Here is a 16,052-nt window from a genome sequence, read left to right on the forward strand (position 1 = left end):
GGTTAAAGAACTCAAAGTATGGTAAAAGGACTTTAAAACAGTGCTGAGGGTGAGTGGGATTTTGATCAATGCTGCTGGTTCATTCTTACTTACTGAAAGCAATACTTAGGCTGCACTTAAAGTAACCCATGCAGGCACATACAGCCTCAGAGAGTAACAGTGAAACCAAGCCCCAAAGGTCACTTAGAGCATCACCTATGTTCTAAAGTAATTTCCTATCAAATTAAGCTTGCTGTTAGTGTTATGAATTCCTCAATTCCAACATTTTTAGTAAAGTATTTGGTATTTGTAGCAGCCATTAAGAAAAACAACAAACCACAGTGTGAACTGTATGGAAAGCTGTGTTCTGAGACTCCACAAGAATCCTGCTGTACAGGATCGAATTTGTTAATGACTTTTAAATGCCAGTATTGTACCTGTGGAACGAGGGAGATACTTAGAGCTGTGTACCTGCAACAAAGACAGTGGAAAATCACCAAAAGAAAGATGTGAAATATTACATTTCCTCCCTCCTGCCGAGGTTGGTTCTGTACAACATTTTGTTGTACGGGTTTTGCCTGAAGCAGTTTTCCAGCAGCCTCATCCTAGAGCCTTCCTCCCTCTGCATGCACCACTGGGGCTGCAGCCAACCCCTCGTAACCACAAATTGCTTTGGACACGAGCACAGAGCAGCTCGAGTTCAGTGCCACTGAGAGTGGAGTTTAAAAAACACCCATCTCTGATCACTGGCAAGAAAAAGGGGCACTGAAATTAAGCACACCAATAGGAAGCACTGCTCTAGGAAGCCAGGTGAAAGGCGGCTTTGTGAAAACATGAGCAGAGGGAAAGGGGCAAACCTGCGAAAGCCCTGCGTCAGGGTTGATTAATAGGCAGGCAGGGATTGCAAGTGCTACAGAAGGGTGTGGGTGGGCTTGGACAGCACCCAAATCCACCTTTCAAAGAGAAGGGAGGACACAAGATGCAAAGTGCTGCCCACGTACCCAACACCGCACGGCTTGCACATCTGTGCCATTCCGTTCAGTTACCTGTGACACAGCCGGGTGCCTCCAGCATCACAGCACGCTGTGTGACTTCTCCTCTGGGGAAGCAACGGTCCCACCTGAAGCCCAGCCTCAGCACAGGCACTTCCTGAAGCTCGGGGTGCACCTCTGCCCCACAGCCCAGGGGCTGCAGTGAATTCTTCAAAGAGCTGTGAAGGAGCTGCAGCTTTTACATAACAGCACCTCCTCCCCTCGCCCACCCGGCTGAGTCAGCACGGTTTGCTCTATCTGCTGTTTGCTATTTCGGCGTTAGCAGAAGGTTAGCGCAGCTCCGCAGCCACCACAAATGGAACACAGCAAGAAAAGCATTTTTAAAGGGATTTTCTTCCATCTATTAACATCAGTTCTTCTCCAGGAGGGCTTCTATTTTACACCGCTATTCAAGGGACAGATATTACATCATGTTCTTTCTGCCATCTGACTCATACTCCTAAATAACTTTGGTTGACTCATTTCTCCTAACTTGACTTGGCTGAATTCTTTTTCCTCCACTAACAAAAGAAAAGCAGGCTTCCCCCTTTTCCCAGAGCAAGAATTTAGATGCTTCCATTCTAGGTAATGGTGGGAAACAAAAACAGACTCCAACTTTGCGATGACTGAGATGCACAGAATCTGAGTAGAGCTGCCCGTTATCAGTGGCACACCAAGTGGACTCATCATAACCAGCTGATGAGAACATGAGCAATGGCTTTGTTATGAAGTTATTTTCCTGCTAATTTAAGTTCCGCATTCACCTACTACTGTTACCTTGCTAAAACACATCATTAGCATTGAAAAACACCAGTCTACATGATTAAATGAAGCCACAATGGAGCGTGGCACCAAGAGAGAGATACGATGTTTTATTTAAAATCAGACCACAGTAGATTACAGAAAGACATTATGCAAACAAATCCACTGTACATTTCACAACTCGCCAGGCATACAAAACTGCCCCTTTATTTGACTGTCCAGGATTACACAGAGGAACCGTTCAGGTGCAGGACAACTCTGCCTCCTCTGAGCTCAATGTTTGCCAAGTAGCTCCTAAATGTCTGTGTGAGCTCTACTTCATTCCAGTTTGAGGGGGCAAAGAAGTCCAAAAGAGGCAGAGGCTGAGGTTGTGGAGATGGGGGCACTCAGCCACCCATGAGTGACTGTGCCCAGGGCCCTGCCTCCTGGAACCACACAGCTCTTATCCTAAACGGTCCCTCAGGGTCAGTGGCACAAAAACGACCCACGTGGAGCAGCTCAGTGCGACCCAGCCTCCAAGGGACAGCATGGAAGTGCAGAGAACTCATCCTGGAGTTTGAGCCCTTCAATGCTGATCATTGTTCAAAAAAAACCCCAAAACAACCCCCCTCCCCCCCCCCCAAAAAAAAACAACCATAAACCCAACAAACCAACCAACAACCCTATCTGCATATAATTGAATTAGTCATAACTTAGAAAATCTGCATACAAAAAGACTGGCAAAAGTAATGCCATCCTAACAGAGCATTTTCAATGCTACCAACACTCTAAAGCCGTGTTACACATCATGTTTAAAAGATTTTTCTCCACTCCAATTGCTTTGGGGAAGTATATGCTATTTGCAGCAGACATTAAGAATCCTCGAGACAACATAATATATATTTTGGCAAGCATACTGAGCCATCCCCCCCCCCAACTCTCTGCTTGCCTATGGCGTTATAATCTATCTTATCAACAGTGCAAATTAGTACAGTCCTAAACATCCTAGCCATAGCAGAATTGATTAGCTCTAACAGAACAGAAGCTGTCAAAGGGCAACAGTTTAAACCACTGGCACACCTCTTGCCCCACTCATTCACATTAGTGTTTCTGAAAGGGTTTAAACAGCTTCCCACGATCGTTTTTCTCCTATACCCTTAAACATCACCAGCAGTCAAGTATATATTTACAGGTTGTGCGCATCCACACGCAGTTAATGGCAAAACATTTTCTGTGAGCAGCTGGATTTCAGTTATGGGATTGCTATAACTGAAACATCACATTAGTTATATCACCTATCTCAAACTAACCCATCAGTGAAGGCAACTATAAGCTTACAAATAGCAGATACAGTTTTTTCCTAAAGTACAAGGGTGAGAGTTTTGTAGAAGAAAGTGCTCTTGAAGAGCCCTTAAATCAGTTAAGCAATGGCTATTCAAATGATAAAGTATCCTAGTATTACAATCACAGGTAGTGATCCTAAGGCACATCAGCCACATGCATATGCAACAATGCATTGTTTTGCTCTCCACAGAAAAACTGCATTAGCTTTGTCTGTATTTAGTTAGCACAACAGTTTGTTTTTAGATAAAGTATCCCTGAAAGGTCTCGTTATCACAAAAGTTACCAAAAGACAGAAAATTTAACAGGTAGTAAAAATACTTTCGAACTACTAACACCAATAAAGTTAGGTACACAAAATGCAGTGCAAAATCACAGTACACTTACCTATCACCTCCGTGACTTCTGAGGATCTGCAACTCTCAGAAAAAAAGTTGGCACTGGATAAGTGTAAAATATACCTGGCTGTTTTTATTAAATGCTAGCAAAACTGATTGGAGAGTGTTGTGGAGTTGGTGTAGCAGGCTCCATGTATGGATCTCTGTACTCAGTCACCACCCCAGGAGCTCCCAGCCACCTTTCTTCTTCCTAGGACACAAATCCTTTCTACAGCAGATTTATATTTAGCGTTCAGACACAACAGTTGCCATCCAAATACCAGCACTAAAAGCACAGCAAAATTGTTTTGAAACGTGTCATAATTAACCATGCTTACACAAAGCTTCAATGATAAAATAATATCAAGAAAAGAAGATATTACGCTATTGTGAAAAACACATCTTGTACCATCACTAGATTACAGAGAAAACACACTTTGCAAACAAATCCAATGCACGTTGCTTCACAAACTCCCCCATCTACAGAAACTTTCCAGATCTACACTGGGGAATGGGTTTAGATGCCAGTCACAGTGACCAGCCTTCTGCCCTTTGTCATCAGAAGGCAAAGCAAGCCAAATAACTGTATTTTCGGAACAGACAGCTTCCTGTTATGAGATTAATTTCAGATTAGTACTTGCTTGCAACCACCACACTCCAGAGGAAATGATTAAGGGACAATCTAGGGCCTCACATAAAGAAAAACAAGATCAGATGTTGTATTTTGACTGAAGCTGTTTGTAGTGCAGTCTTCCAAACTACGCAGCGTATTCCAGGACAACGATAAGGAAGTGTTTTAAATAATAGAGAAGATATGTGACAAATTCTGGATGATGCCTTTCTTAAACTGCCATGAAGTAGTCGGATGTTTTTTTTTTGCAGAAGTGACAGTTAATCTGTGCTCCTATTCTGCATGAGCAACAAGTGTTGAGAGTCGCCTCCCCTGCTGCAGGATTCCATTACCAGCACGCACCTGCACCTCAGGCTTCCAGAGTCATACTGAGAATGAAACAGGCCCTGCCATAGGAAGCCTCCCCCTCTGGAGGCACAAAAAGCCAAGAGCAGATTATGTAAGAGGCAAATAGCAACCACAGAACTCAAAAACCTCCTCTGTTGTGACTTCTCGCATGGAGAAATATTAACTGCAAATTCCAAATAGACAGGCGTGCCAAGAACTGCACAACGAAATTGTGGGCAATTACATGATAGGAAAATCCAATACTTAACTAAGAAAATACCCTGCCTAAATTCCTGGAATCACATGATATGAAAAGCTAAGCACCAGTTTAAATTAAAAGAACAAAACAATCACTTCTGTATGCAGGGTATGGAAGAGGAAAAAAAACAAAAACATAAGAAAGTCTCAAAAGGTAAAGAAATAGAAATGCCTGTTGAAGTCTCTCTAAACTCTGAACTGCCTGTACAATTTAGATAAATTTCAAGAGACCAGGACTCTCAGGATACCAGCTATTCAGGAATGGGAAGAGCGTGTACTTTTATTTTGAAAAGTCTAAGGTAACAACTGAAATGTAGAAACAAAACTCCTGTAACTTTCAATATTTAAAAAGAACTTTATCCAACAACAGCTTCACCTCAGTGAGTTCGCTGTGCACCTGGCCAGAACTGCCACTGTCTGGGTGCACTGCAAAAGCTGCTATTGAGGTCCATTAAAACTCTTCACCCAGGATTCAGATATGGCTGTTACCACACAAACACTGGCACTGACAGAGAATTCTTTAGGGAGACAAACAGCTCCTGGTTTGCCACACGCACATCCAGCTGCAACGGGAACACACCAGAACAGAACAGGACACTGATCTGCCATCGCTAAAGAATTCAGAAAGATTTATAAAATCAGGAAATCCACTGTGCACTCCTGCACATAGAGCCCTTACCACCTTCCTAGAAAATCCTCGTTGCCACTGATATTTGAAAACAATAACATCCACCAGACACAATTTCAGACCTCTGTGCCAGAGCTCAAATTTTATACTCTATTGTGCAAAAAAATAGAGGCTTTCCACTGCCTACGTTAAGTCTCTGACAGGGGGAGAAAAAGGAACAGTAAGCACCAATACGTAAGTCAGGCGCACCAAAATATTCACTGGAGGATAAAACCAGGATGTGGTGGAAAGCGAGGCGGTCTTTGGGGAAGAGCTGGAGGATACTGTGGTACAAACTGAGATGGGCAGCCTGGCTGTGGCAACTGACTCGCGGCCTGAGCTCCAGCTCGAGGTGGGAGAGGAGGATACGGAGCACCTGGATAAGAAACGGCTGGTCCTGAACTCGCGGCCGCAGTAAACGGAGTAGGAAAGCGTCCTGCTGGGACGGAAGGAGGAGGGGGAGGTATTCGTCGGGGTGCAGCTGAAGGAGGAGGGTTTGCATCCGAAGTGTAGGAATCTTGAGGTGCTGGCGTTGCGTCGGCTGCCCGCGGCTGAGGCTGCGGCGGTGGAAGTCTTTGTCCCTTGAGCACCATCTCTTGGAGCTTCTCGATTTTCACCCGCCGCAGGTGAGCCAGCTTTCGCTTGCTCTGGTACTCATCAATGAAGGAATCCAGGGGGATTTCGCCATCAAGAAATTTTTCCGCCATGTTCTGTCAAATATGGGATAACCTCTTAGAAATCAGCACGCTCCAAGGCAATCTAAAGAGCTCCAGCCTAAAAATAACGTTCTGCCTCTGATTCCCCATGTGCACGCGCACAATGATGAGCATGCTAAGAACTGTGAGCAGGATTTTGAAGCAGTTATTACTCAGATGCACCGGGAGCTAAATACCATTTTAACTGAAATTTATACAGAAGTACCAGCAGTACGAACATCTGAATTTAGCTCTGATCATTCCCTTGATCATCAGAGACAGGACTGAACCGAGCGCAACAGCTTTCCAGATTGCCAGCAAAGCTGAATCACAGTTTAGAACTGTTTGCAATGCCAACAGAAACATGGAGAACTCAGCACAGGGAGGCAGATTATTGCTAAGGCAGGTTTAAGACTCATGCTTACTTGCAGCAAAGCAAACCTTTGGGTAAATGATGCTTTAATAATTAAAAGACGTGACCACACATATAATCATGAAATTCAACTCGTCCTGGGAACATCTTTTTGTAATCACAACTCAGGGCCAAAAAGATCTTTTCCCTGATGCTATGTAGTTATAGAGAACGTCCTACAGGCAGATCTGCAAACAAAACTAACCACTTCCACTGCTCTAAAAATAAACCACCCATCAAGCACTCATATCCCAGCAAGCAGTGACCACTGGCATCTAGACAGATACGTTGAAATCACAATGGAATATTCCACCAGAACTGCTACAAAATCAGCCCTCCCATCCTACAAACCGTCACAGGCACAGTCTTTCATTAGGTTAATAATTGACATTTGTAATGGATCAATACATACACCAGGCAGACACCATTAAAAAGATTTCCACGCTCATTCGTTATTAGTTTGAAGGCAGTGCCAAGGAACTAAGAGGGTTTGGCTTTCATTGCTGAAAAACAGCATCTTCTTAAACTTCAATGGGCTCAAGAGCAAAAAATTACTCAAAGAAATCTCACTGAAATCAAATGACTGTTAATGACATTCAAAGCAAAGACCAAATCATATTTTCAAAAACATCCCTTTAGATTATTACATGTTCAACAGTATACTTCAGCTATGCACACCCAAAATCTTCACTAATGGTTAAAAGGTTAGAAATGGTTAGAAAGAACTGAAATGTACTGTCCTTTCCTTACCTCTGTGTCTTCCTCAATCTTAGCCCCCTCGGTCTGAAGGAGAGCTAGCAGTGTCTCCAGTGAGGCATTACTGGATTGTCTATCTGCAATGGCATGAAAAGAATAAATCACAGCTGTTTGTATGTGACTTCTAAATGAAGCTATAAAGTGTCAGCCAGCACAGAAATTGTCTGCAGTGCGTATGTACAAACAGCATGCTCTCATGTTTTAGATGGGGTGATCTACAGTGAGAAAATACAACATTTAAGTAGTTTAAGAATATAAGCACAGTGCTACAAAGCTGTGATTTAATTCTAATTTTATGTTCACAATAATGAAAGAAATCACCTTCAGAAGTGCAGAATCAGATGCACAATGCTTCATAATTCAGTATGGAATGAGAACGTTAAGTACAAGAATGTTTGCTTTATGATTAATCACAGAGAATTCAAATCGTGTTTTGCTTTTAAACTAGGTGGACAAATTCAGTCGTTTAGACAACAAGAGCTAGGTAACCACAGCAGGAACAGAAAGAATCCACAGCGTGTTTCTGGGTGGAACAGATCCTTAGCAATGATCTAGCTCCGAGCTTTGTGAGAATGACATTTCATTTCTTACCTTAACTTATAAAGCTAAAAATGACAGCATGCAAAAATAACAAAGCGCACAACAGCTTTCAGATTCACTGATAGAACGGCCAATCATCATAATCAACTGGAAACGTTACCTAATTTTGTTTTCTTTATCTGGTATGCTTCAAAAAGGACTTGCAGCTCTTGATATTTTTGAGTCAAAGTTGCTTTCAAAGACTCCAACTTTGGCTGGTACAGAAGATTGCCTTCTGCCAGACTGCGGTTGCTGGCGAGTGTCATGTCCTTGCTGTGCTGAACATTTTGGGCCTGCAAGAAGAAAGGTCCATGAAATGACAGTGCAAACATTAAGCAGCATTAATGGTTATGTAGACAACTGCAGAATTTTGAAACATGAACGGCAGAAAAAGGCAATTTTTGGAGTGAGCACAACTGCATCAAACCTGAAATGATGCTTTTGGACTTGTTGTAGTTTGCTCATACCTACATATGCTCACAATTTCATCAAGGCAGCCTTCATGAGCTTTGGGGAAGCCAGGTTTGCAGAATTCTGCCCAGGATGTCACATTAGAGTCATTAAAAGATTCAGACAGGAAAAAAAAAAACAAACCAAACAACAAACAAACCAGGGAATAAAAAGCAAGGGATCCAATTTCAGTCTGACTCAACAAGTGGGACAACTTTCCCATGGCACAACAGACAGATTCTGTTAATTCACCCTCAAAATCAATGACACATTGGTGCACTTTTTGTGACCTCCTACACCAATACGCCCCTTGTACAGGGCAGAAGTGGAAAACACAGTGCCTTCCTCTTTTCATGCTCACAGGCTGAGACAGGAGTGCCACAGCTTTGAGAAAGAGGAAACCTGAACAAGCTATTGACAGCCCCTGAAAGTGAGGGGGTCAGAACTCAGGTATTCTTGGCACTCTGGGCACACTGGGAGGTGCAGCAGGTGAAAATATTTCCCGAGTGTACAACAGTATCTTCAAAAGCACTTCCTTTAGGAACATTTATACGCCACTTTAATCTGCTAAACTTCACATTTGGCTTAGATACACCTTTGGCCCCAGATACTGCTCCTGAAATACCAAAGTTGCACTTTCTTTTCCCCAGTTCTTGCAAAGCAACTTAAAAAAAAAAAAAAATCATAAAGGATAATGCTGAGTCCTAAAGACTGCATCAATCAGAAGAGAATTCTGTTCCCAAGTTGTACAAATGGGAGAAACTGGCTTTGTAACACAGTTTTGCCTTCTCAGGATCCTCACATCAAGCCTCAACACTTTCCAATCCTCTGCTTGTCTGTAACTTGAACACTTTCCAAGAATAAAAAGAGAACTCTCTCTTCTCACTTTCAAATCCAATGCAAACTAATATAAACTGGTTGCTTTCGTGTGTTTGTTCCCACATGATCCAACTCTGCTAGACTCGCTTTTCAAAAGCTGAAGTCCCTGTTTTACAATATTTTCCTAACTATTATGAGTGGAACCAAAAAGCATGCTATTTCACAGCTTTATGACAGCTGAACTGACACCCAGCTTCTTACCAACCAACCTCCCTCCACCACAGGTTTTGTTACTGAGCTGCCTTCTGCACTGCCAATGACTGCACTAAAAGATTAATGCTTTCTGACTCCGCTCCTCTTTCAGCTCCTTAATGAGCAAACGACTTCCTTCGAGCAACTCAGATTTGATCTGGTGATTGCATTTTCTCAGCTCGTAAGGCTGATGCTCTCATTTCAAAGCAGCTGTGCAGTCAGCCTGGGAGGACCAGTTTTATGGGTGGACTTTGATCTTTCTTTGGGATGAAGACGTTAGGTACATTTTTGCTAGTGGAAAAAAGGGTGGAATGAAAGATACACAAACCTATAAACGTTTCAAGTACAACTCCCAGGGAAAGTAAATTGCTTAAATCATATGTTATAAGGAAGCGAAGAAAGGCAGAATAACAGAAGAAGCTCTCATGCACCCTGACTGACGTCCTCGGTCAGATTGTGAAGGAGGAAACACCCAACTTTCTACAAGGACTTTCTGAGGGACTTTTACAGCATGATGGATCTGTAAAGATGAATAAATATCCTCATAACAGGATGTATCTTGTAAATATACGGAACAGTCAGTACTACGACAGCACTTGTAAAGACATATTTACCCGGCTTGATGGCAAACAAGCAAAGGTGATCCAGCTAGGTGTAACAGGGAGCGATTCCCTCTGCTATCTCAACCTACTGACATCTAATCCTTGTGGCCTAATGCATGTTTAGGTGAAAGCCTAATATAGGTTAGCTTAAAGCAGAAGAAAAGTTGACACATTCTTAGTTTTCTTGAAATTACACAGGACTCAGTGACTCAAGGCTTTCCACAAGCTGCTAACAAGGGCACACTTTTCTGCAGAAGTTGATCAAAAACAGGATTCACACGTCATGATCAGGTGTCCTCACTTCCAGCGTTACACTCTGTGTCACATTTCTTTTCTAAAATATTCTGTTGAATAGATGAGACACTTGTATAGAATCTTGTTTAAAACTGTGAGAAGAAGCAAGCCTTCAATCACAAGGCAAACCAAAGAACAGCTTATTTCCAAAGCAAAGGGGAAGACTCATTCATTTGTATGGGATGTTGAACCAGGAGGTGAATGCTTCACCTCTGGCAAAAGTTTGAAGTTTGTGGAGGGACGAAATTCTGTTCGTAACAAATAGAACAAACCAAAGCAACTTGAATACAATCACAATTTAAAAAAAAACAGAATCATATCTGGCATGGATGAGAGTTCAGTTTAATAATCTTTCCTGCAAATGTTCCGCTACTTAGGAGTAAATTCAAGGAATCCAAAAAGCAAATATGTAACCTAAATAGCCCTAAAGAAAAACTTCCAAAGAGTGGACCGACTCAAAAACCAACAAACACAGAGTTACAAAATAACATGAGCATCAAAGGAGCAGTGCAGCACCATCAGCTCATTAAGATCACCAGCAGAGCACAACGTATGCCCTCCGCATCGCTTCACGGCTTTCACGAGCCCAGCACAACAGCTGCAACCGGAGAGGCAAGGAATAAATCCAACCTGAGTTCTTCTGTTGTCAGACCTGTTGTGTGACAAAAAAATTGATACAGAAGGGAACTGCTGCACTGCATCAAATGTTCACCTGCCCCAACGGAAGCAGCAAGCAAACAGCACACAGCCAGCGGAATTGCTAACGAGACTTTGAGGTCATGAGCACTTCAGCAAGCAGGAAACCTTGATCTTCAAACAGATGAAAAATACCAGTCAGAATTATGATACATAACGAGACAGGATGATGGTACTACTTTTTTTTTTTCTTTTTACTTTTGAGGTCTCCCCATGAATCCTAATTGGGGCAAACAGAGCAGATGAACCGAGTGGAGCACTCTGAGACCAAACTGCACGCACAGCAAGGTTAACAAAGCCAAATTCAGCTTTGTGCAGCCCTTCTAATATTCAGGTGCTTAAAAAGTTCCCAAGTCACCTACTGATACTTCCAAAAAGAAGTCTCTTAAGGAGCTACAAATAAAACAACAACAACAAAAAAAACCCACACCCAAACAAACTATCCAACTGTTCCATTTCGATTGCTTTATAGATAGCAGACATCCACACTTTCGTTTCAGGTTTCTCTGGTCTTTTTCCAGCCTTTATCATTCCCACATTCTTTCTTCCATTTTTTAGGGACAAAGCTTGCCGTCACTCTGCAGAAGTGCAACTGTGCACATTGGGAGTGGCAAATTAACCCCTGAAATAGGAGCTAACAGGTGCAGGGGAGGAGAATAAAGACTTCTGGTACAGAAAACGTATGAGAGCTTTTCATCAAACGCTGGTATGCTGAATGATAATACAGCTTCTAACAGCACCAGCTTGGTAATAAATATTAATACATAATCCAAAGTAATTAGATTTGCTAAATTTAGGTCTCCCAATTATGCACGCAGTGGTTTTAAAAACGAGGAAATAAAGGTTAAGAGGCGAGTTTCAATTCCTGGGTGTTTGCTTCAGAGGAAGGCGGTGCACAGAGCCGCAATTGGTGCCATTACACGCAGGCAGGTTATCATCAGATGCTTTGCTGGAACACAGAACTCCGTCATTGTCACCACGTCTAAACCCTAACTCTGCAGCTAAATTTCACGTTTGGCAAACAAGAACACAACCACTTACACCATGTGGTTTTGGGGCAGGATGAGGAATCCGGGCATGCGTTCACACAGCTTGAACTTGGACTTTTCCTTTAAACAGTTTTTGAGAACGGGATAACACTGAAAACCCCTCCTGTGCTTGCCAGTGTACTCCAAAATGCTGGAGCAAGAGGAAGGCAATACATTTTTTGATGACTCCATTTCACATCATTAAGGTCTTGAAAAGCAAACAACTTTTGGCAGCAGAACTCGAGCACGCAGTAACACAATGCTGCACTGTTCCTAAAGCAACGTTCCAGCACAGGTCAAGAGAAAACCAATTCTCACCACAGAAATTCATCGAAGCACCACCAGTATCACATCACAAACTTGCTGGGACTGACTTTTATGAACAATGTGCTTTTATTTCGTGAAGATGAATCCTGTCAATGTACAGCAGAGATTAACCTCAAAGGATTATCACAAAAACTCCTCCGTTTTAAAAGCCTGGGAGTACCAGACAATTGGCTTCCTTCCTCTTTCCAATAGACAAGATGTTCCTTGTTCAGGAGCTGGAAGCCCAGAGGCTTCAAAAACAACCTTACAGACAGAAAAAGGATCTTAGCTCTTTGATGCCCTGTTTTCACATACCTGGGGCTATGATGCACAGGTCACTGTAGAGGCATATTACCCCAGTGAAATATATACGTGTGCACAGCCAGACAGATTTTATATATATAGATAGACAGATATGTGCATACACCCCCATGATGACACATACAAATGCTGCTCAAGTGCTGCACACTCCCTTTAGGGCTGGGAAAGAGCCTATTTTTAGCTATTAGCAAGAAAGCCAAGTGATTTTCCAAATCCTCCTCTTTGTGAACAAAACATTGTTTTTTTGAGCTGGGTTTCCCTTGCAACAAGGAGTACAAAGGTTTCTTCCATTATGAAATAATCAGCTTTAGCCAATTTTGCCACTGAAAATACAAGTGACCTCAAAGGAGTGACTCAGGAACCACAATTTAGTTAGTGTGCCCCATTTAAGTTATCAATTTAAGGACTTTGGAACAACCCTATGACAAAGGTACACACAGACCGAAAATGAGATTTCTACACAAGCAGCAGTGAAGTCAGCACAGTTCCTCCTTAATGCTCAGGATTTCCCTCTCCCTCTTCCTGCTGCATACTTCACAGCGCAAAACTGGAACCCAGCAGCACAAAGCCAGAGAGCAAAACCTTCAATGAAGGCAAAAACAGAATGAGGACGAAGCATCCAAGAATGGCCACTTCCAAGATGTACAAACACTTTTGAGTTGGACAGGCTCTACTAAAAGCCTCCGTGCACAACAAAAGAGGATTACAGCAGACAGTAATGTCGCTGTATTTCCACACAGCTCAAATACCTTCAAACCTAGCCACACTTTCCAAACACCACAAAATATTCCCTCGGGCCCAGAGAACTTTACTCTACAATTTAAAAGCCTCCTGCTGCCAACTAAAGAGGAAAGCTGGAGGGTCACATTGTGAATATGCTCTAATTCTGCAGTAAAAGAGAATCTTTGTACTGAGGTCATGAGTCTGTTGCTGCTTCTGATCTAGTCTGAAGCACGTATTGACAAGAAACAAGCAGACTGCTGAGTGAGGCCACCTACCAGTATACCTGGACAGAGGTTACATGAAATCAGTGATACTGCACCCAGCTAAAGCCACATCTGCACTGAGCTAAAGCCCGTTACAACCTGTTGACTTTCCCTAAATATTTTGTCTTTACACAGAAAGGTTCTCCTGCCTCCCATCAACCCACCAGCATCTCTAAGGTCTTTCCCCGCTTTACTCTTTTACAGCAGTATCAGTATCTTCAACAGTTTCCTAAGTTTTCATATAAGCTTGTATTTTGAGAAGCCGTTACACTCAGCCTCAATGCACAAATCTATTTACACAAAGGGCAGAAGATAGACAGCACAGCAAGAACCCTGGGTCACCTTCCTGCCCCAGTCCAGCCCTGCAGGGCCGCCCCACCTGTGACTCCTCAGCAGTTTGCTTGGAGGTCACCCAGAACGATTTCCTTGGAAGCACCAAAATAGGTTACAGCTACAAGAATTTTTCCCTGGGACTTCTTTACATTGAAGCAAAAGGAATTAATACAAGAGCCAGAGAAGCAGAGAACATTTCTTTCAAAATCTTCACGTAAGCTGTTTCGTATTTGCTGCTGGCCAATCTTTTAGGAATGTTTGCTGGGAGAGACTCCATCAACACCATAATACAGCGTTCACTGGCACACAGAAAACCCCATAAAGGAGGAAGGCAGCAGCACGAAGCACACGGGTTATTTAACGTGAACAAGCGCAGCCCCAGACGTACGGCACGGAGGCTGACACGCTGACAAAGACATTCCGAGAGCAGAGGAGCAGCAGCAGGCCGGGCAGCCCCGCACAGAGCCGCTCTTCTCACGGTCCGAGGGCTGGGACAGCCAGAACGCCCTTGACAGAACCCCTCCTGCTGGCCCAGGCGTGAAAAAAAGGGCTGCATTAAACGGAGGAAGCGGGGATAAACAGGAAAAAAATAAGGGAGGAAATAAAAGAAAGGGCAAGGGGGAGTTGGGGGGGGGGGAGACCCAACAAGGGAAAAAAACAACCGAGAACAAATAGGGAAAAACGCGGTGCCACTCTCACTCCGGCGGCGGCTCCTCAGCAGCAGGCGGGCGCTGTCAGCCCCCCCCGGCCCGGCCGCCGCACAATGGCCGGGAGGACGGAGGGGAGAAGGGGGGAACGGGCGGCCGAGCCCCGGGGCTCCCCGAGGGCAAATCGCATCCCGGAGGTCCGACAGCGCAGCGCTCCGCTCACCTCTTCCATCTCGCGGGCCATGCCCTGCAGCCGCTCCTCATCGTCCAGCAGCGCGCTGAGCTCCTGCAGGCTCAGCCCCTCCAGCCGCCCCGCGTCCAGCGCCATGGCGGCGCGGTCCCGCTCCCGCCGACCGGAAGTGCCTCGGCCCCTCCGCCCCGGCCCCGCCGGGCACCGCCCTGGGCGCCCCCTGCCGGGGGGGCGGAGCGGCAGCGGGAGGGGAGGAGAAGGCCGGGCCGCGCCGCCGCGGGGGGGCGGCACCCAAAGAGCGGGAAGCGGGACGGTGTGTCCGCAGCGCCGGGCCCTCGGCGCCGAGCGCGTTGTCCGCCTCGATCTTCGACGCCCTCGCGGTGCTGGCTGCGCTCGGTGTCGTGCGGTGCCTCCGCGCAGTGCCTCAGAGACGCGCTGGCGGTCGGTGGGCGCCCGTGTGCAGCTGTGAGTGAGGAGGGAAATCGGTGTAACTGTTGAACTCGCGCTTCCTCCCCGGGCTGGGACGTGGTCACAGTGAAGCACAAAAGAGGGATTGCGTTATTGTTTGAGGCTGAATACCCATTTAGGTTAAAAATAGCTAAACATGGTATCTTGCCCAGCTTTGGTGCTGCCCCTTTGTCCACCTTAAGCACTTTCTTCAAGCGTGAAGGTCAAGAAGTGATCTAACAAAGATGTGTTTCATAGAGGTGTTTTAAACAAGGAAGTATTTTAAAAGAAGTATTTTTACAGGCTGAGAGAGCTGGGGCTGCACAGCATGGAGGAGAGGGGAGAGCTGAGAGTGGGCTGCCTGTCTGATGGGGCTGTGAGAGAGGAAGGATGGCTCTTTAGCAGGGCCTGTTGTGAAAGGACAAGGGGAAATGGCTTCAAACTTAAAGACGGGAGATTTAGACTGGGTAAAAGGAATAAGTTTTTATAAGAAGGGTGATGAGGCACTGCACAGGGTGCCCAGAGGAGTGGTGGTGTGCCATCCCTGCAGATAGCCACGGTCAGGGGACGGGGCTGTGAGCACCGATGGAGCTGTGGGCGTCCCTGTGCACTGCAGGCAGTGGGACTACATGACCTTTAAAGGTCCCTTCCGACTGGAATGATTCAGTGAATCTACACCTGCAAAAGTGCATATCATCACCACTTTGCTGTGTGCTCTGTGGTAACACTTGGGAGCAGCAGCTCTCCAATTACCGCTGATGATAGCATGGCTGATGCATACAATTATGCCTGGAAATAATTAATTGTGTTAGCGTAGCTGAGATTGTATGCATTTCTGGGCACGCACCACCTCCTGCACTGGTTCTGTGGCTGATTGTGGGTGTGCT

The 16,052-nt window shown here is 44.7% G+C and overlaps 1 protein-coding gene across 1 annotated transcript; it reads right to left on the bottom strand.

Moving 5' to 3' along the window:
- Positions 1–1,860: 1,860 nt before the first annotated feature.
- On the bottom strand, positions 1,861–14,870 carry VPS37B (VPS37B subunit of ESCRT-I). Its single transcript, XM_042865509.1, has 4 exons — positions 14,752–14,870; positions 7,916–8,087; positions 7,210–7,292; positions 1,861–6,062 (listed from the first exon to the last, which is right to left on the bottom strand). Exons 1-4 carry the CDS (start codon positions 14,854–14,856, stop codon positions 5,571–5,573), a joined length of 852 nt encoding a protein of 283 aa, XP_042721443.1. The 5' UTR covers positions 14,857–14,870; the 3' UTR covers positions 1,861–5,570.
- Between the last annotated feature and the right edge of the window lie 1,182 nt (positions 14,871–16,052).

This window comes from Lagopus leucura, unplaced genomic scaffold, assembly GCF_019238085.1.
Source record: "Lagopus leucura isolate 7727_CA_CO unplaced genomic scaffold, USGS_WTPT01 Super-Scaffold_806, whole genome shotgun sequence".
NCBI lineage: Eukaryota > Metazoa > Chordata > Aves > Galliformes > Phasianidae > Lagopus > Lagopus leucura.

Bases quoted from the DNA above. Each gene is read 5' to 3' on its own strand.
- VPS37B (XM_042865509.1), bottom strand. From the start codon at position 14,856: ATGGCGCTGGACGCGGGGCGGCTGGAGGGGCTGAGCCTGCAGGAGCTC. The intron at 8,088-14,751 runs GTGAGCGGAGCG...TTCTTCTTGCAG, and splicing joins TGGCCCGCGAGATGGAAGAG to GCCCAAAATGTTCAGCACAG. The intron at 6,063-7,209 runs GTAAGGAAAGGA...CATATTTGACAG, and splicing joins AGATTGAGGAAGACACAGAG to AACATGGCGGAAAAATTTCT.